General features: G+C 38.5%; 2 protein-coding genes across 2 annotated transcripts; one reads left to right on the top strand and one right to left on the bottom strand.

Moving 5' to 3' along the window:
* The first annotated feature begins 5,722 nt into the window (after positions 1-5,722).
* On the top strand, positions 5,723-7,909 carry LOC149014172 (ethylene-responsive transcription factor CRF2-like). The gene has a single exon (XM_089158707.1). It carries the CDS (start codon positions 6,508-6,510, stop codon positions 7,654-7,656), a length of 1,149 nt encoding a protein of 382 aa, XP_089014833.1. The 5' UTR covers positions 5,723-6,507; the 3' UTR covers positions 7,657-7,909.
* Positions 7,910-13,576: 5,667 nt separating this feature from the next.
* On the bottom strand, positions 13,577-19,094 carry PDV1 (plastid division1). Its single transcript, XM_089160023.1, has 2 exons — positions 18,774-19,094; positions 13,577-14,612 (listed from the first exon to the last, which is right to left on the bottom strand). Exons 1-2 carry the CDS (start codon positions 19,086-19,088, stop codon positions 14,088-14,090), a joined length of 840 nt encoding a protein of 279 aa, XP_089016149.1. The 5' UTR covers positions 19,089-19,094; the 3' UTR covers positions 13,577-14,087.
* Positions 19,095-20,827: the final 1,733 nt, after the last annotated feature.

Below are 20,827 nucleotides of genomic sequence, written 5' to 3'. Positions count from 1 at the left end.
TTAAGAATTATAAAACTATCTAACCATGACTTAATGGAGTGTTTATTGTACAAATTTAAGAAATATTTTGGAGGTTATTACGAATTTGACATCATATTAAGGTGTTTGTGTTCTTTCCCAATTATCTTTGGGTGCCCATGAATTTTTTTTTTTGTTTTTTATTGACACTTGTTGCAGTATGATTTCTTAATTATAAATATTTAATAGAGAAAGAAAGAGTTGGGATCCTCTACTTATGATGATAGATGATTGTGTTTCCTTCATATTCTCCACCACATATATAGGAGGAAAATTCACCTTTGATCTACCTTATAAGTGCACTTAAAGGTGAACATCTTCCTAAATGTGTGATAAAGCAATATAATAGAAGTATAGTCTTTTTTTCATTTTAAAAGAAGATCAAGACTCCGAGATGAGAGAGTAAAGAAATTATTGAGGAAAACCCAAGAAATCATGACTATATTACCGTGACATTAATAGCATTAATAAGTTATGATTGACATGTCAATGTAAATTTAAAACCAAAGGCATATAAGCTGGTGCCATGAAGGTTTTCAAGAAAAATTCCATGGAAAATGAAAGAATTAATAATAACCAATTAATGACACGAAAATCAAAATTAGGGAAATAAACGAAGAATTGATAGGAATCTTGGGCTCTACGTACGCTGCTCTCATCTCATTGACTTGTTTGGGTGTTGTTGATACCCATGCGGATGATGCTATGGGGCTCGATGCATGCATTCCTCCTCCTCTATCTCCCTCCAATCATTTAATTAAATTTGGCTATTTTCTATTTTGATTTTAAATCTATAACCGATTCCAACCGATCCAATAGTAAATCGGATTCCACTCCACACCCACTAGAATATTGTTACTGTTTTGGGTTAATATATATGTATAATATAGAATTAATAATTAGAAAAAAGAAAAAACAAAGTTGAAAGCAAAGAGGTGTTACGGAATTGAGGAAAACGATGTAATTTGTTATGGTTGTCTTTTGTTTATGGTTTCATTCATGCAAATGCAAGTGCAGTGCGTCCATAGGGCCGGGGTCCAAGGAGGGAGAACCCAAACCCTTTCATCCATTTATTTAACTACTCTTCGAATCTCTTCTCTTCTGTATTACAGTGAGTCTACACCACAGCTTTGTTTTTTGTGTTTGGTGATCCAGAAAACCATCTTCAATCTCCTAGACATGGGATCCAAACACGTCCCCTTCCAATGTATTACACATATCCCTACAATCCATTTACATCTCTGCCGTTGGATGCGAATAATAATAGCTACTCTAATACCAAGATTAGCAAAATTAACCATGATTAATTTATTACATGTGCAGATTGCAGAAACTGTTGGTGATTGGGAAATGGGGCTTTCACCAATCTCAAGATTAGTGAAGTTTCTCTGGCTTATCTTTTCTTTTCTTTTCTTTTCTCTTCTTCTCATGGTTGGTTGGCTCTCTCTCTGGTCTTTATATGAACCGGGTTGTCTTGGCCAGCTTCCAGCCCCCCCTTGAGGCCTTGAGCCTTGGGCTCTGGGCCTGTGTTTTCTTCTTGGGTGCTGGACCACTTTCGACCGGCTCAAAACTTGGAATATTGGAGTCTCGGAGTCACCCATCATCATTCTAAGTGGGACCCACCAGGAAAGTAAAGATATTTTTGATTTTCTCACGAGGAGGAAAATCAACTCGTACGAGAGTCACACGCATCACGCATTACGCATGAAAATGGCAGAAAAACGGTCATTCGTTCCCGCTTCCACGTTTTCACCGTATCACGGCGTCGTCGCGTGAGAATCGATCTCATGACCTCCTGGGCCCAACTTCCAAACCCCCCCAAAAAAAAAAAAAAAAAAAACGTATTAGTTTCGTATAAAGAAATCGTATGTGTACATGTATGCATATACGACGACGCTTGACGTACTTCCAACTATTTCCTTTTATTTCGGTATTAACGAGTCAAAAGGGACAGACAAGAAAGTGGTATAAAACAATAAATAAAGATTCCAAAACCGAGTAGCGACTAAAATGCCGGATTATATGGTCTAATTTCTTTTTTGTTAGTTGTTAAACAGTGTCTTAATTTTAATTAATTAATAGTTGGTGTATTTATTTTTGTATTTATATTAATTAATAATTACCTGGATACCATACTCTCCTGCTGTCATCTACTCATATACGTACAATTACTTAGTGAACATGTAAGAGTGAGACACTTTAACTACTAATCAATCATTTGGATCCCCACCAAGCAAGTCATGAGGGACCAGTAAATTTTTTTTCTTCTAAAAATATATAAATTTAATTTTCAGATACACCCTCCTTAATAATTACGAATTAAAAATTTTAAATAATAGTTCAACCCTGCATGTTCTTTGAATTAGTATCTCTACTTCGAATTTCATATCATATTTTTGAAAAATTAAGTCGTAAGATTCACAAAAACCATAGAACCGAGATGATATCACTACCACTCTGGTTCACGTCATAATTCAACCTTTGGTTTCCCAATTTTCAACCAATTATATGTTAATCAAAATTAATTTTATATATATAGGTCCCCTGAATCTACAGTCAATTATATATTTTACTCTTAAAAAGACATCAATCAAATACCTCCTTTCTGTTAAATGGTAAAGCTAAATGATGATACTAATAGTGAGAAGGTATTTGTTATTGATTTTTTTTAATGGTAGTAGATGCAATTGATAGTAAATTCAAGGGTCTATACATAATTTGCCCTTATTTTATAGTATTTTCATCCACTATATTTATATGATTAATTTGTTACTCTATTTTCCCCCTTGACTTCGGAGTGTCACACGTTGTTCAATCTTGTTAAAATCCAATCAAAATATGTTAAAATTCAATATATATTTTTTTATAAATAAAATTTAATATATACATGACCTTATAATTGGCCAGCTTAATTTTCTATGAACTAAAGCCAACTTTCTTATCAACGGGGTTTGGTTAAAGTGGTAAGCAGCTTGGTTCGCTTAAGCAAGGTTCCAGTATCGAATCCTTGTGGATGCAAAAAATCCTTGCTAGGAGACCACCACAGCCAGGTGTGCGACGCGGGTCGAACCATAGGTTAATAAACGGGGGTAGGCAAACCAAAAAAAAAAGGCCAACTTCTCTAACCTCGTAGGGTGGAGTTGGCAAAAAGACCAACGTTTCTCCATAGGAGGTCAGAGTTCGAATCCCCTCAGGCCAGGGGCGAAACCTCGCCTATATTAATTATATAAAACTCTCTTGAGGATTACTCAAGATGCGTGTAAACGTTTCTCCATAGGAGGTCAGAGTTCGAATCCCCTCAGGCCAGGGGCGAAACCTCGTCTATATTAATTATATAAAACTCTCTTGAGGATTACTCAAGATGCGTGTAAGCTAGTCTAAATGAACTTTAGATCCAACAAAAAAAAAAGGCAACTTGTCTCATTTTTTTTCTTCCACTCTTTGGGTTGGCGACCATAGGTTGCATTGGGCACACATCAATTATAGTGGTCCTTTTTGTGTTATGGCTTGCCATGTATTTATCTGTATCTTTCTAGCAAAACATGTATTTTAAAATTCTTCAAACAATTAGATTTTGATGTTGGCATTCCATTTGAAGTTCTATATTATATATTATTATAAATGTATTCTATGATAAGCATCATAGAAGAGCACGCTGATTTAGTGTTAAATTATATATTGTGCTCCAGAAAATAATTTGTGAAAACTAGTCATCCAAAAAATAGAATCTAATTAGTCAAATAGCTATGTATATTCTTATTAAACTCAGCCATGACCATAGGTTTGATGGCTTTTTATGAGCATATGTATGGTTAAAATGTTTCAGAACTACCATAGCTTATTTGACGAAATAGGTCTTAGCATTGTAAAAACAAAGTCGACTGAGTTTGACGACATTCTTTATATAGAGGCATCAGGTCTAACACACAGACTCTTTTATGTACTAAGAAAATGGATTGACGAAGTGTTAGTAAAATTTGACAATTTGCAACTTTTGTGTAGAACATTAAGAATTTATTGGGCTATTTTGTTTCTTGTTCTTTTGGCCGTATTTGTAGGAATTTTAAGAATGTTACAAATTTTCTAACTAAGAAAGTTTAGTCTATAGTTGGAAAAACTTTGTGGGATATTTTCTCTTATTGGTTGCAGATCTTGCTTCAGCTTTGCATGTTTTATGAATGAAGCTAGCCCAGCTAATTCTAAGTTTAAAATCTCAAACAAATTGGATCTATACATAGGATGACCAGTAGATCATTTCATTTATGTGTCTCAAAGAGAGTTCGTTCATTTCATACATCCTATAATGTGTCACAAGTTGACCATATTGGGCTGAATGACCATTTTACCCTTACCTTTTGTGACGCGTATCAATAGAAAAATCATACCATGGTGACATTGGAAATGTCTTTGGATATCACGTCAAAAAATGGTATAATTATTCGTAGACAAAGATGCAATTGGACCAGACCGGCTTCGTACATGTCGTTGAGTAGCGCCCAAGTAACAGTACAAATCTTGCAACTTCCATGATTTCTTTCTCCTTTTCTTTTCTTTTCTTTTCTTTTAATATTATTAGTATTATATATTTTAAAAAATAAATTAAAAACACTGATGTGATTTGACACATGAAATCAGAACCGTACATTTCACGTAAGAGGCCCCCAACTAATCATAAATTCGTTACCCGAGAGTCCGAGAGTCGAGTCGCGTCGCAACATTTTGAACAGTGTAAAGCCATAGCCGACGCTTCACCGTACCAAAACAGTTCGTTAGAGAAGAAGTAGAATATCTGGTGAAGAAAACCTCACCAATCACCATCCCTCCTTGATATGCGCTATAAACGGGCCCACCCACCCAAGTGGGAGCCTGGGGAGGAGTGGGGACTCCTCTTCTTCACTCTTTTGTCTCTTCACTCTTCACTCTATGAACTATTCTCACCCGTACAATTCCATCTATTTTATTTTAATTTTCTTTTAACCCTCAGCTCAGGCCTCAGAGGGCACCAAATCCAAGGTTTTACCCGTGCCACGTAATTCTTAGCTGTTAAATTCAAAGATAAAAAATCACGTGAGAATTTAAATGACCAAATTAACCCTCTTTAGACCGGTCGATTCGAAATCGACCGGTTTCGGAATTAACACGATGTGGGGTAGAATAATAAGAGGATTAAAGTAGTTTTAACTTATTAATGGTGTCGGTAACCCAACGATTTGACTGAATATTTAGTGTAGAAACTGGAAACAGAGAGAGAGAGAGAGAGAGAGAGAGAGAGAACCCACACACACAGAGAGAGTCTCATTGTCACGTGATCTGAATCTCGGATTCCAAGGACCCGAATTCTGCCTAGTCATCACGAATGGCACACCTTCTTTGTCGACACATCTTTAGTGTGGGCCCATTCTTCTCTTTCCTGCTTTTCATCCGGATGCGGCGGGTCGTCGTTACCGGAATCTTTGGTTTTCCGCTGAGGCTGAGCCTGAACTCGTGCTGTCCTCCTCCTAGCAAGTGTGTGTGTATGTGTGGTGTACCTGACATATGACTTGCCGAGTCCTCTCCACCCCTCTCCACCTGCACTAAAAAATTAATTTTGAAAAATTATAACTGAAAAACATTTTAAATTTCAAAAATAAAAATAAATTAATTTTTTTGGATCCTATATAACAGGGATATCGGTGCCACCGCAACAAACCTGCTTAGTCTCTCATCTTCGAGTTCAAATCTCTCCTTACAAAGTTTCAACTCTACAACACTCTTCTGCTCCCTATATAAACGAAATCTCTTTTAACTCTCTCACTCACTCACTCACTCGTTTTCGATCTGCAACAAGGAACGATTGCTTTGCTCCTGTGTCTCTGTGTGAGTTTCTTCAATCCCCATTCATAAGCTACTGTGTTTTTGCCGGGAACGATCAAAGGCTTTGAATCCTTCACGGAGGAGATATTGCTAAACATAGTAAGTTTTGCTGCTCAAGTGGCCAACGGCTATTGTGATTCTTTCTTTCTTGACAGTTATTCGTTTCCTTTTTCCCGGTAAAGGAAGTTTTCAGGTCCCTTTTTTCAAGGAACTGTTTACTTTCTTCGAAATTTCTCCACCATTTGCTCATCTCTTTCTCAGTATTCTTCTTCAGTTCCGGTTGGCCTTTTTTCCCCCTCTTTGTTTCCAACAACTTGTGTGTTGTCTACTTTCTCTCTGTGGAAGAAACATTGCAAGTGTTTCCTTGAAATTTCTCATTATTATTTAATCCGTCAATCTCTGATTTCTCATCTTTAGAAATCCTTTACCTTTCTTTCTTTATCCTCTTTATTCTCTCCTCTCCTCTCCTCGTGTGGACGATTCAGTAAAGGAATCTATCCTTTTTCTTCCCTTCTTCTTGTTTGCCTTTCATTTCAGTTCTTTACTGAGTTGCCTTTCATTTCTCCACTACTGAGTCAGTTCTTTCAATGCGTGAATAGAAGAAGAACCAGAGATATTGAAATCTATTGGTTCAAAATGGAACAAAGTGTTTTCTCTCCAATCAAATACACGGAACACCGTCATGTCGTTAAGAAGCTCGCCAAGCCATCCTCCCTAAGGTCTAGAAATCAATCGGAGTCAGGTGCCTCTACTGGTCCAAGAGTGGTGAGAATCTCGGTTACCGATGCCGACGCCACAGACTCATCCAGCGACGAAGAGGATGCGCTGTTTTGTCGCCACCGCGTGAAGAAGTACATCAATGAGATCAGCATCGAGCATTGTTCTAGGCCTGATATCAGCGCCACCGTACCTTGGACCAACAGATCCGTAAGGAATGGTAAGAAAAGAACAACAACAGTCTCTGCAGAGACTCAGGCCGCCCGCCGGTCAGTTAAGCTCTCGGTCACCAACAACGGCAACAAGAAGTTCCGTGGCGTACGACAACGACCATGGGGAAAATGGGCCGCTGAGATTCGAGATCCGGCCAGACGGGTTAGGGTATGGCTTGGTACTTTTGAAACTGCAGAAGAAGCAGCTTTGGTTTACGACAATGCAGCGATTCAATTACGAGGTCCTGATGCCTTAACCAACTTCGGCAATGGCAGTTCCACTACCACTACGGCACCTAAACCAAAGCCAGAAGTAGTAGTGACGACGACTACTACGGCGGCCACCTCTTCCAGTTATGATTCAGGAGAGGAATCACAATCACCTCACAATCTCTCATCTCCGACTTCTGTTCTCCGTTTCCGTTCTTCTTCTTCTTCAACTGAGGATTCCCAGTTCCAAAATCGGCAGGAACCTTTTAAACAAGTCAAAGAAGAAGCTCCTCTTTTCTCTGAACCTGTGCCTCCTGTAACTGTTTGCAGCAGTAGCAGAGAAAGCAACAACTGTACAAGTGTGAGTGGTGTGAAAGTCGAAGAAGAAACGTTCTTGTCATCCACAGAAGATACACCATTCCTAAACAACTTGATGGATTACGATATGCCGGCGCCGGAGTTGGAGCTTTTCGAAGACTTAAGCTTGCCGGACAACTTCTTCAATATGGACTTCGGCGGCGACATGTTTCTCGGTTCGAACGAGGATATCGGAACCGGAATCGGAAACTCGCCACCATGGCACGTAGACGATTTCTTTCAAGAGATAGGCGACATATTCGCTGCCGATCCTCTCGTTGCTCTCTGAAACTGAAAAAACGCTTTTGACTCGGTTTTCCGTCGTAAGCTTGCCGATTCATCGGCAGATTTTGGAACGGCGGGAACCAAGATCAGCTACTTTATTTTTTGTCTTTGTTGAAGAGTTTTTTTTTTTTTTTTTTTTTTTATAATTTATTTTCTTTTTTAAGTATGGAGCCACTTCACAGAGAGAAATGTAATTTTGCGTTGATAAATGATAATATGAGTTTTCAATTTTAAATGTTTATATTTCATTTTTTTTTTCTTCCCTTTCTTCTTCTTTAGACTCATTTCGGTCCCAAGAGCACGAGGTGGCGTGATTTAAGGTTGTTTCTTTGGGGAAAAAATCGAGATTTTTTTTCCACGGAACGGCACCGGAGGCACGAGTTTCAAAAAAAGAAGCGGTTCACACCCGGACCAACAGTGTGTGAGTGGGTCTGGGTTGGTTGGTCGGTCGGGGCGGGCGGAGAAAGGTGTTTTGTTGGTAATAAAAGAGAATAAAATATAATGACATTTTAATCCTTTTTCATCAATGTAATGTTTTCCTCCCTCCGTGTGAAAGCTCTTTAGAATTTAGAAACACACGCGGAGGGAGGAGGGAAGAGGGAGGAGGGGCTACGAGGTAGCTTTTGGTCTGTTTGGTTTTCCATTCATGTTTTGGTCTAAAAAGAAGCCAAAGGTGGTCTCCTATGCAGCTTTGTGGCTTGTAGATGGATGGGGGATAAGCCTTGCATGCTGTTGGATTACAATCTTATCCTCATTAAAATTAATAAATTATTTATTTATTATTCTCCTTTCAAAATTTAAAATAAAAAAAAAAGTTAGTTGATGACAAAGGTAACTGATGTCAAAATTGCTAAAAGATCCTCCATAACCCAACATGGCATGAGCATGATGGATGTGGATGAGCACATCAAGTGTGGGGTAACAAGCAGAGAGCGGGAAACGCATGCTACCTCTGCTAGAAGAGTAAGTATTACTCAACATTTATTTATATATGGTTTCTCATTTACTATTTTGAGCAAAACAAGAAACTTAGATACTAAAATTAGTATTAAGCTATCAAAACTATGTAAAAGGAAGGGAATGTTATATTGGAACAATAATTATGTCCTCTTAGAGTCAGACGTACTAGTTATCTCTATTCTCTTGGATCATCTATATACATGGATATGACACAACAAAGGGATCCCTTCTTACGTGTCTGATTGTTGTTGGTCGTTATTTTCCATTTGATACCAATAAATTCTGTTGGACTAAGTTGATAAAGACTGACCAAGTTCAATGCAGTTCAATCAGGAACAACCCATGATAGTTTTGCCCAGTGATGTTTACCTTTTGAACTGACTCCTTTAAAATTAGGTATAGGAATCCTAATCAAGTCAGGAAGTTTGGATTGCTTTTGGAGTTCCGGTCGAACTCAACAATCACTATGCTAGTCAAACTCTCCCTATCTCTCTTTAAGGATAAGACTCAATTTAGGAGTTCAGTGACCGCATGGCTCAGATAATTTCAACTACAAATACCCATGCATCCACCCTTAAAGAGGTTGGTCTTCTAAGAATTGATTCAACTAGCTTGTTACAACATGCATGCTTTCTTTGTTCCAAGGTTGAGAATTCGACTAACTTGAGTGTCGAAAGTGTTACTCGATCAATCCTGTCGAGCACATTTTTGCAGGCATTCTCGATCGAAGGTCGAACTAGGTATTGCAGCAACACTATCCAATCATAGGGGTCTAAATGACCACGTGGAAGATATTCATTAGGATGTATTATAAACTAAGAAAATGGGTTAGTGTAAAATGCAAGGAAGTGGTGTAGGGTTGTTATAATTAATATAATGGTGTTGAAAACACAAACATGGCAGAAGAAGGGAAGGGAAGAAGGATCAGGGCCAAGTAGTCTCTCTCTCTCTCTCTCTCTATATATATATATAATGAGAGTCACAACTTACAAGTTGCAGCTTGATCAGAGAGTCCTTGGGAGAGTCCAGAGTGAGTGTTGGGCCTTATGTTTTTAGTGGCAGTGACCGACAAAGGGTGATCCTGAAAAATCATCATCGAATGATTGTGTTGCACATCGATCTCTTTGCCATTTCTGAAACTTCTCTCTTTCTACTTTTCTCATTCTTTCTTCAATTTCTATTGATATGTCGTAGGTGTAGCAGTATAAGTAACTCTGACAAGTGTTTAATTTCCAGAAGCGTGGCACCTGCACCTGCACCTCTCAGAGGGCCATGTGTAATTGTGTACATCAAAAAGACCAACTTGTTATTTATACATTTCAAAGTGGCAATTTAATTTAATTCTATTCTCTCCCATCCGTGACCAATGACAGGTCGATGTCACTGTTACCAACCAATGAGGTAATTTTATATTATAGTGTAATGAGGTTTTACCCTGTCAATTCGATCCATATTATTATTTGTAGTTTCATATCCATCCACCACTTCCTCTATCTCAGTAATTATAAGAACCAGACCGGCTCCCATGGTCTCAGTAAAGCTAAAATTAAGTTTTTCACCAAGAGATCGACAAGCTAAGCTTTCCTAAGATTCTTAATTCGTTTGAAATTAAGTAAGTAGTATTGAAAGGCTCTTCTGATATAAACTAATGAACCCAGGTCAGGCGAGTTTGGACAAATAGACAAAATTTGCAGAAAACACTCTACATACTCATATGTATGTATATGTTTATATATATTATTATATAAATTAAAAGAAAGAAAGAAAGAAAGAAAGAAGAAAAAAAGTGAATAAAAAACAAGAATGTTGGTGATTAGTTGCTAAGTTAGTTTCAGAGCTCTGCAACTAGGCATTTGGCTTCTACAGATACGACACGACTGTAACCTAACCTTCAAAGTTGAATTCCAGCAGGAGAACACAACAAAACAACAGAAATATCCATCAGCGCAGAGGGCAGGGAGCAAGTGGCGTGGTCCCCATCCCTATATATTTGGGCCTTGGCTTCTCATTCTCAACTTAACACACTAAAACCAACCCCATATCACTGCACCACCTCTCTGTCTCCCTCATGATCCTCTCTGGTTGTTTTTTAATAAAGCTTTTTATGCATGGTATGGTGTAGGAGTACGGATGGAAGTATATCAACTATATAGCTAATATTTATCCAACTTTTCTTAATTATATGCCCCCCCCCTTAGCCATGTCGTATTACTTTCTAGACCTCAAGCAATCCAAGTGGTCTAACCCGGTTCAATCGGTCGAACCAAATCGGACTTAGTAACCATATGGAACAGCAACTTAATTGGATGGAGGAAGATTTGAGATGAGGATCCATGAAGGAAGGAAGGAAGGAAGGTGAGTCTGTGAAGAGTAAAGTAAAAGAATGGATAGGAGGACCCATAACGCTGATGATCCAGGGCCAGCATGCATGGGACCCACCCTATTACCTAACTTCCCTTCCCCAAGAAGGAGACATAAAAATCTTGCAAGTAAGAGAATGGGAGGGATTTTGTGGAGATGCCATTGGGGTTCAAAATTCAAATGGTGTGTGCGAGTGAGTGAGTGAGAGGGACTCACGTGAAATGTGTATGGGGGTGTGGAATCCGTCTACATGTGTTGGGTTGGGTGGGTTATTAATTCTCTTTAGCTAGCTGCTGCAGGCGGTCGGACCCAAATTTTTTATTTTAATCCGACCATGGTCTGATTATTGGACCGTTAGCTCCGTCCTTTATTTGGATGGTTCAGTTATAATTACGTAACCATTTTTAATTGAAAGAAGATTTTAAAAGCGACTTGTTGGAGCAGCCGCCGCCGGTTTAGGGCCCGCATGCATGGGGTCGGGTTGGCGTGATCCGGTCCGTGGATTCTGGGTTTGGAGGGAAAATTATCATGTCCTCACGTGACGATGGGACCCGAACCCATTACCGTGCTTGCTTTTTCCCACTGAGTTGACTCAGTTCGATTTATTACTTTGACCGACCCGACAAGATCTGGGAAGGGATGTGAAGCTTCAACTCTTACAACTCATCTTCAAGTCTTAGGTGGAAACTAAAGCTTCCTCTCTCACAAGCCCAAGCCCTGTATGTTTGTTTGTTTTGGTGTGTGATGAATTTGACATGTTAAAAGCATTGCAGCGTTTTTCTAATGATTGAAAACCCGTTTAATGTATTAACAAAATTCAACATTTGGGAAAGATACAGAAAAGTGGTAGGTGGAGCATTCTCTTTTTACCATTAGAATGAAGCTACAGAAGAATTTTTGTATTATCAATGGGCTGCAATTACTGAAAGAAAATATCAACACTAGGGACACCTTGATGATGTACCTTCTGATTGATGTTCAAAAGGCGTTTAAAGCATTATGCATTGTTAAGAAAGCCCACATTTACATTCCAATTGAAAATTGTGAAAGTTTCGAATCCTACAAAACTAGCCAGCAACTTGTCCAAATGTGGTTATCAGTGGGAGCATCTGAAATCAAATTCTCAAATGAACATCTACGACAAGTTAGAGAAGGAACCCACTAAACCTAATATTGAAATTTGTCCATGACTTCTATTCGCGGTCGCCGGAAAAATCCTTGAGGTTATGCTTGCCGGCTGCTTTTTCCTGTGGCGGGTGGCTGCGAGTCATGAGCGTCTGTACCAAGAAACCCCAACTACGTCTGAAATTTAGTACACATCAAAGTTCTATTTGCAACTTGCAGAATACTTTGTAGTCTCATGATGTGACAAATTCCAATATTAGGTTTCTCCTGTAATTTGTTGCAGATGTTCATTTGAAAATTGGATTTTTGATGCTCCCATTGATTACCACGTTTGGACAAGTTCAAGATGTCTTTGTGACTCTAATAATAATTTTTGTTAATCATTCTCAAGTTGCTGGCTAGTTCTGTCAGGACTCAAAACTTTTACAATTTTCAATTAAAATGTAGATGAGGCTTTCTTTAGCGGTGCATAATATTTTAAACGCCTTATGAACATTAATCAGAAGGTCCAACATCGTTTCTCGCAGATGAATTCGCAAACGACTTCCAGAAACAAGTTTACATGGTTGGAGGTAAGTACGTTATCCTGTCTCCCGCATCTGCATGGTTAAACTAAGAATATGACTAGTTAGGTTCTTGAATTCAATATTAAGTAGAATGTATACTCTGTTATGTTTGTATGATCTATTAAGATTAGAAAATCAGCAATACTAACTAATTATGTTGTGCATCTATAAGAGTCTAATTACAATACCACTACTGAGATAGATCTTGAAATGTTTTCACAAGCAATGAATAGTTATAAATATGATTTGTGATAGAAAACTATGAAGAATGAAATGGAATCTATTGCACATAATGATGTTGGGGACCTTGTTGAGTTGTCTGAAGGAAAGAAACCAATAGATTGTATATGGGTCTTTAAAACTAAGAAATATTCATTAGATAATATTGAGCGATACAAGGTCCGATTAGTTACTAAAAAATTCACACAAAAGGAAAGTATTGACTATAAGAACACCTAGAGTTTCATCAACTGATAGATAGATGTTCTAACTGTTGCTTTATTTCATGGGTCATGGCGGAAATGTTGCTGCCACTGCTTTTGGATATTTCAATTAGACAATCTTCTGTGTTAGTCTTTGTATCAAAACATAAAACTTTCTGAGAATTTAGGCTTATTCACATGAGTGGGTCCAGTTGACCAGCCCAACCCAGCTCAGCCTAGCTGACCCGTTGCTTCCATTTGTTGACATTCTCCACTAACTTGCTGGCCGAAGTCGACCTGGGTATCTGAAAGGGGTTGAAGCCAGCAAAGATTACAAAAAAGTTTCCCAAGCCCAAACCTGATTAGAACCAGAAGTGGAGAATGAATGAAAAGGAAAAGCACTAAGGGTTGACAATAGAAAGTGCTCGTGTCTCTTTGATTATTGTTTCCCTTCTTAGGTTTTCCAAGTCTGTAGCATTCCTTTATGTCGTCTTACACAAGTGGGAATTCTAATCCAACATTCTTTCTCTTCTTTGCTTTCCTTCCTTTTTTCTCTTCTCTTTTCCACGATGGCTGCGTTACAGCTGGATTGGATTATTTGTGCCCTCCTATTTTATTTTATTTTCCTGGTAAATTTGATTCAATGAGTTACAGGTGCTTGAATTGGTTAATATACTCTGCATTTTCCCTTTAATTTATTAAAATATATCACTGGATTGATTACATGAGACTCTGTAAGTAATATGCAAGTTGTTAAAGCTGCCATTCTTACAGTGAAATATCCGATGATAAATGTTTTCCAAACACACAGAATCCAGTTAGAGAGCCAAGTTCAGTTTCTATGGTTTAGTTACAGGGCTAGTATCAGCAAAGAAATGAAAATGGGAATAAGAAATTTGGGATTTAAGTGGTAAAGTAGAGAAATACACCAGATGGATATTTGTTCATTGCAAAGACGGACATTCTTTCATGAAAATATGTGTAGCTTGCAAAAATAAAGCCTATCCCCTAGCTGCCAACACATCCAAATCCTTCACATGACTACTAGGCGACGGACCCTCCAACTGGGAAAAATTCTCCTTTCTTTTACTGTAAATGGAATTCTCCTGAATCTCTGGAACCTCCACCACAAAATTTTTCTTGAAGGCTACTTGATGGAGATGTAGTAAAGCAAGCATGCTAACAGTGAACAGAGCAGCGTTCCCCAATAGTCCACCCATCCTCTCTAGTTTAAGGGATTTTCCGGCAAAGCTAAAACCTGATGCCAGAAACCGCATCAGAAAATTTGGCTTCTTCCCTTCATTGCCTATGTTTTCACCAAATTCGCTTCTAGTTGACCCAAATATATGTTCTGGGGAGATAAATTGGCCTTCATTTTCTACATTTCCAACAAAAGCCAGAGCTTCTTCAATGACTTTGTACCTTTTACCATGGTGATCAGCCAGTCTCATTGCAAGGACTGTCCGGCTTTGCTCCAAACGTGCAAGTGCAGCATCTCTTTCAGTTTGTTGCTGCGACTGTATAGTCTGTGCAGAACAACCAGAGTCAATTGTAACACTAAATCAACAGCCAGAACTGCCTACTAGTGATAGTTCAACTCAGAAATTCATCAAGGCACTAATAGCATACACCTCGGAAATCACAACATAAAGGGAAAAAAAAATAAAGCAAGTCTGTTTTTCTATCAAGATATTAACAAGTAGAAGCAGAAGGGGAGAAATATTAACGAGTATCATTCATTGCAGTAACACATCACCATAAAAATAACTAAAAAATTTCCAGTCAAGTTAACCACTCCCAGCCCACCTAACAAAAAAAAATGTACTAGTATAATATTACAAGCAGCATTCAGATGTGACTCAAACATGCAGAGTTAAAAGGAAGAATATGATCACCAGAGCTCTCAAGGATCATAAGAAAAAATGCAGTAAATTTTTTTTTTTTTTTTGGGGGGTGGGGGGGGGGGGGGTTGGTGGTGGTTGTGTATTTCGCTGGGTCCTTCAGAAGATCTCTGAGGTTCCTGAAATTTATAGATACCTGCAGCAGGGAGGTTCCTGACACGAAATTGATTGATAAGGGGATTCTACTGAAACAACATCCTGCAAATGGGCCCAGGAAATCCTAGTCGCTGCATTCTAAGGGCACATTACCAGTACATAAATAATTAGCAAAAGCCAACCAAATATGAATAGAAAATAATGGTGTTGAGATTCTCTGAGTAGTTCAGTTTTGCAAGTTACTTATATCTTATTCTACTACTTAATAAGGTGCACTTAGTATGAAGGTTATTCTCTGTCCCATTGCACTTTATTATTTTAATATACATGGGGAAGGATTTACTGCTGCTTGGTTTTTCCTCTGCATTGGTTGGCTGATTTGTTTCTTCTGGGAATACAATCAACTACTGGTTCTCTTATTCCAGCCTTGCATTGACTTTATGCTGGAGTCTACTTGACTCTACTATTGGATCTTCTCATCACAAATAAAATTCTGATATTTCTGGTTTTCATATGGCTCACAAAGTGTTTATTTCTCTACTAGTTTTATCTATTAGTGACGCTGCTAGCTGCACATACCTCCTGCTGTTCATATGGATCCACATCAGATGCTTGCTGATGGTGAGCTTATAAAAGATGTGCATCAATATAAGAGCTAGATTGGGAGATTGGGAAGTTGATATATCTCACAATAACCAGGCCAGACATTCTCTTTTTGCAATTTTAGCATTTTTTATCTTGTTTATGCTATCTCCCTAAAATGCCCTTTGGGAGGTATATTCATATTATTTGATATTTGACAGGGGGGGCCTAGCAAAGGGCTTATTTTTTTACCCTGTACGTATTGCATAAGTTTTGTTGCTTATTTTGATGCTGATTGAGTTCAGCCAATGATCATCATTCTAATACTGGATATTGTACTTTTGTCAGATGTAATCTAGTCACATGGCAGAATAAGAAGAAACCATCATTGTTAAATATTGCGTTGAAATTGAGTAGACAGCTATGGCTCATAGTACTGCAGAATGGATGTCGCTCAAATATCTTCCTTTTGAAATAGGTTGCCCTGTTCCTACTCCTATGAAGATGTACCAAGTCCAGCTGCTGGATACATTGCTAGCAATCTATTCTTTTTGAGTGGAATAAACATATTGCAGCGAAGTGTCACTTTGTTCAATATCTAATTTTTAAGAAGCTTGTTGAGAGTCTTGAGACACCAATAAGTAGGACAGCTCATGGAGAAAGGAAGCCCATCGTTCACTAAAACAATGTCACAGCCCCTTTGTTTGCCTTGGTGGAAGATTATTAGAACATGGAGCTGAAGACAATTGATCAAATTTGTCTATGCTAAGAGGTTTCAAATTGTGTTTAGTTTCTATTTTCAGATTTACATTGTTAGTTTCTATTTTAGAAACCTAGTCATGCTATATTTTTAATTCTCAATAAGTACTTATATTCCAGGCAAGTTAGTTTGTATTCTGATTGTAACTAGAGCACTGCCAATTTCCTCATCAGAGAATGACAATGAAGGGTCAAGAATCCTCATTGATGAAACCAAAACCCCTAGAGCTGAGTGAGCCTTGGCTAAGTGGGCCTAATCCACCTATCCCTTCTTTCCCCTTCATCCACCAATCAACTACACTTTTGCTGAAGATCTAAGGTGCTCAACTGTTGATCGCACCATCAAAGGCTCCTGTAGATCATCCCCTTCCATCAAAAGTGCTGTTGCTATTGCTATTTCCCTCTTTGAGTAAAGCTTGCTGCTCCCTGGAACTTGGCTGGTTGCTGCAACATCTGAGTTTCTCAACTCAGTTCTCCTTTCACCAACCCTGCAGGGATTTAGAGCATACCATCCACCTTCTCCACCAGATCAACAGTTGTTTTCATCCATATTCCTAATCCTTCCATTATAGCTTCACCTTCACAACTTCCATTCTGACCATCAGAATTCAACCACACTTCAAGCACAGCTTCACCACCACTAGACTGCCACTCAGTCCAGATATGATTGCATTCCAGTGGCTAGTTTGGCCTGCAGTACCATAGTCACCAAAATTATATTGAATTTTTGTGCTCAACTCGTTTACCCATGTTTTAGGTCCAGTATGTTGGCCAAATAAAAAGAAAGCCCATCCAATGAAGGCCCAGTACCCATACGGCCTAACCCTAGGCTGATTCCTAGGAAAAAGAACCTAATTTGGTGTTATATCTGCATCAGTAAACAGAGATGCAGGGAAAGAATAAGGATAACAGAAGAAGTAGAAGAGGAAGAACAGAAGAACTCACCAGCAGGGAGGTAACAGGATCAATCTATATACGAAAGAATAAGAAAATAAAATCTTTCAGCCAGCACTCATGCTGCACCGATAATAAAGACAAAGTAAAAAACCCAATATCTTTGGTGGGGGACCGGTGGTGGAGAAGGCAAAACTAAGAATAGTCTCAGAGTTGCAGGAGGGAAGAAGTGCTACATAACCATTAAACACTCACATTGTGCAAACCAACAATTTCTGTTCAACATTAATTATGCACATTATTGGGTAGATTTAAGTATTTAGTAGCGAAAAGGAAAAAAAGTCTACTAGATAGACTATAAGACAGAAACAAGTAGCAATCTACAATTCAAAACTCCCACAACTCCTATATCTGAAACTGAAAATATATAAACTAATTTGAAGTTGGACCAATTCTTGGTCTGGGACACCATATAGTGTCTTGCCTGTTTAAGCTAGGCTAAACCACTGCACCAATCCCTCATTCAAGAAGAACTTGATGAATTTGGAAGAGGACAAAGGATGCTGTGACTAAAACAAGCTTGAGGAGGGACAACCCCAGTACAATTTGAGCTTAACTCCAGGGGGATCCTTAGCTATAAGAAACTTTATGGTTTTTTTGCACCTTCAAGTTGAACAGCCACAATCGACCAAGAAGAATAAAACAAACCTTCAAAGAAGTACTGTATCTGATCAAGGCTGGTCGAATTGGCAATTGATCCAATTGAAGCCTTGAGATGCAAAGCCTAAGTGGTCCTTCAAAGCTCTTTTCAAGTTATAGTTCAAGTTCTAACTTCTTTTCAAGAATCTTTAATCACTCAAGTTGCTGTACAAGAACTTCTGCACCAACAGTGAGTTGAATCATCTCAATCACCAACCTCTCTTCTTCTCCATATCCCAACTTAGCTTTAATCCTTGCTTTTGTCTCATCCACCAAAATGATATATACACAATGAGCCTTACATCTTGAATGTTCTTGGTTAGCTTGTCTATGATATCATTTTCAAGCTAAACTAACAAGTATATACTATTTTGAGGTACAATCAGTATTGCCTAAAAGAAGGGGAGAAACTAGTGTCAATGTAGCATATCATTTCTACGATTATAGCTTTATTAAGCTGTTAACAACCGACGAAGCTACTGGTTCAAAATTTTACCATCTGGGCTCCCGCCACAGTCTTGTTTTGGACTATCAAGAAACAGCTACGTTTGTTCGGATGAAACATGACGAGAAAGCTACAATTCTTGAGCCTCAAAGATAGAATAATCTAACCACAAGAATGAACTGAGAAAGATTCCTTCAAGGTAGGAAAACAAACCAGAAAAATCCATTCAGGCGAACAAGAGAAATGAAAAGCGATAAACAGGAAAAACACCCAAGATAACCAATCACAACAAAGACAGTTCAAGAACTTACATAAAATAACTCAAGCTGGTCTTCAAGGTTCTCAAGCGCAGTTCTAATGCAATTAAGGCTCTTAGCTTCCGCAAGAGCGTCTTGGTCGTCGACCTGAAAGTCTTTCACGAATACAATGCCGAAGCGTTCATCATTGCGATCGGTACCAGTCGTCTTCTTGTCGTAGCTTTGAGAAAACAAGACATCATCTGGATTCCTATGAGTTTTGATGGAATTCAGGAAATGCGATCTCGAGATAGAGAGGATGGCATCGCTGAGCTTGTCGTGCAAGTCCCAAACCTTCTCCAGAATAGCTTCGATATCTTCAAGCTCCATTTCCCATTACACGAGTAAGAAAAAGCGGGAAATAGTAGAGTTAGAATTAGGGTTCCTGAGAATTGGGAATTCCAGAGACACTATAGAGCTTGAAGAGGGCGAGAATCGCGAGGCCGTTGCGAGAAGGAGTTTCTGAGTTTTGGGTTGCCGCCACTGATTATGTTCCTTCTTAAACTTCCATTCTATAAATCGTCGACTGAAACTCGGAAGTCGGAAGTTTGCCCCGCCCGAAAGGAAAGAATGTTACGTTTTGACCGTAAATCTAATTTTATGGGAGTGGTGTCCACGATGGCAGCAACAGGATGAATGAGATCGTCAGCGCCAATGACAATGCAGAAAATGGTATCTATCATGAAGGACCAGTCAAATAAAATGATGTGACATGTCACATAAGAAGAGGCACTTATATTATAAAGTTTTATAGTATAATAATGTGGCGTTCGTGCTGCGCTAAACTGGCCCGAGGTGATGAACCTCATATCCAAAAAAAAAATAATGTGGCATCTAGATTCTTTTCCATGCTCTCTTTACAAGAAGTGAAGTCCTCTTCCATGAAGCTCGGGTGTTGGAGTTTGGATTTTCTATACATTGTAGAACCCGTGCTTTTCTTACACTTCTCTACTACGCATTAGGGTAAGACCCACCTATGAGTACTCGTAAGATGAATCAAAGACGAAACTTTTGGTGAACCTCACGTAAACCCCTCCTACCATGTGGTGCAAAGGTGGGAGGGAAACTCAAAATTCTACCTTGACAAGTAGAGGATCTAGACTTCATGTCCTATGTCTATTTGAGAGTGAGGTGCGGTGCACCATTTGTTTGCAAAGGTGGAGTGGAAAAAAAAATGAAAAAAATAAACTTATGAACCACTTATAGAATAAGGTGAGAAGGAAGGAAATGAAATGAAAGAATTTTGTATAAAAATGTTAAATGTATATCCCATTATTTTTTTCAAAATTCTACTTATTTTATGGGGTTATGAGGATCTATATCTATCTCTTTCATCGCTTGGAATGCCCAATCTGACGTGCTTACATTGATGGCACAAAGTTAATGATCTTACACGCACCATGCATGATAGGTAACAAGCTTGTGCTTATGCTTAATTGTGTGTGTATGCTGTTGGTCCTTATGGTGGTGCATAATGTCATATTTAAAAGAAAAACTCAAAACTCTTCCCGTACATTATCTTTAGAGGAAAGGATCCTATAAAAACATTGTCAGATGCCATTGCACCAATGTAGGTTTTAAGCATTAAACATTGATCTACCAAAAAGATAAAAAACCATTCAACATAGGCAATATATCTATTCTTACGGGACTGAGTGGTAATTTTCCTTGTATTTTTTTAATTTTTTGATGACAATTTCTTTTTTTTTGGGTAGAATCTTTTACCCTTTATTAATGTGCGTCAATGGATGTAAGATGTTTCATAGTTTCGTGTATATACATAATTTCAGACGTGAATTTCTTGTTTCCGGCAGCCATTTTATGACTTTTGAGACGACCGAGAAGTAAAGTTTCGAAACCAAGAGCGCCGCGGTTTCGTCTTCTCTCTGTTTAGGAAAAGTTGACCCCAACTGAATTAAGTTGGGGACAACGAGGGTTTTGAGCATTGGTTCTGCTAATTCATCTTCTAGTTGATACGAAAACCTCCTGAAGTTTATACCACGGTTGATGCGATGGAAGACACTGGAACTCAACCCATCTGCGCGCAAGAGGCTCTGAATCTTCTCAAC

This window comes from Hakea prostrata, chromosome 6 (genome assembly GCF_041222555.1).
Source record: "Hakea prostrata isolate BN-2017 chromosome 6, UWA_Hpros_2, whole genome shotgun sequence".
Lineage (NCBI taxonomy): Eukaryota > Viridiplantae > Streptophyta > Magnoliopsida > Proteales > Proteaceae > Hakea > Hakea prostrata.
This window is presented reverse-complemented; position numbering and strand designations above follow the sequence as displayed.

What these genes read in the sequence shown, in the direction of transcription:
- LOC149014172 (XM_089158707.1), top strand. Translation starts at nt 6,508, where the DNA reads ATGGAACAAAGTGTTTTCTCTCCAATCAAATACACGGAACACCGTCAT.
- PDV1 (XM_089160023.1), bottom strand. Translation starts at nt 19,088, where the DNA reads ATGGAGCTTGAAGATATCGAAGCTATTCTGGAGAAGGTTTGGGACTTG. An exon ending in ACCAGCTTGAGTTATTTTAT is followed by an intron (nt 14,613 to 18,773) that starts GTAAGTTCTTGA and finishes TGTTCTGCACAG; the next exon opens with ACTATACAGTCGCAGCAACA.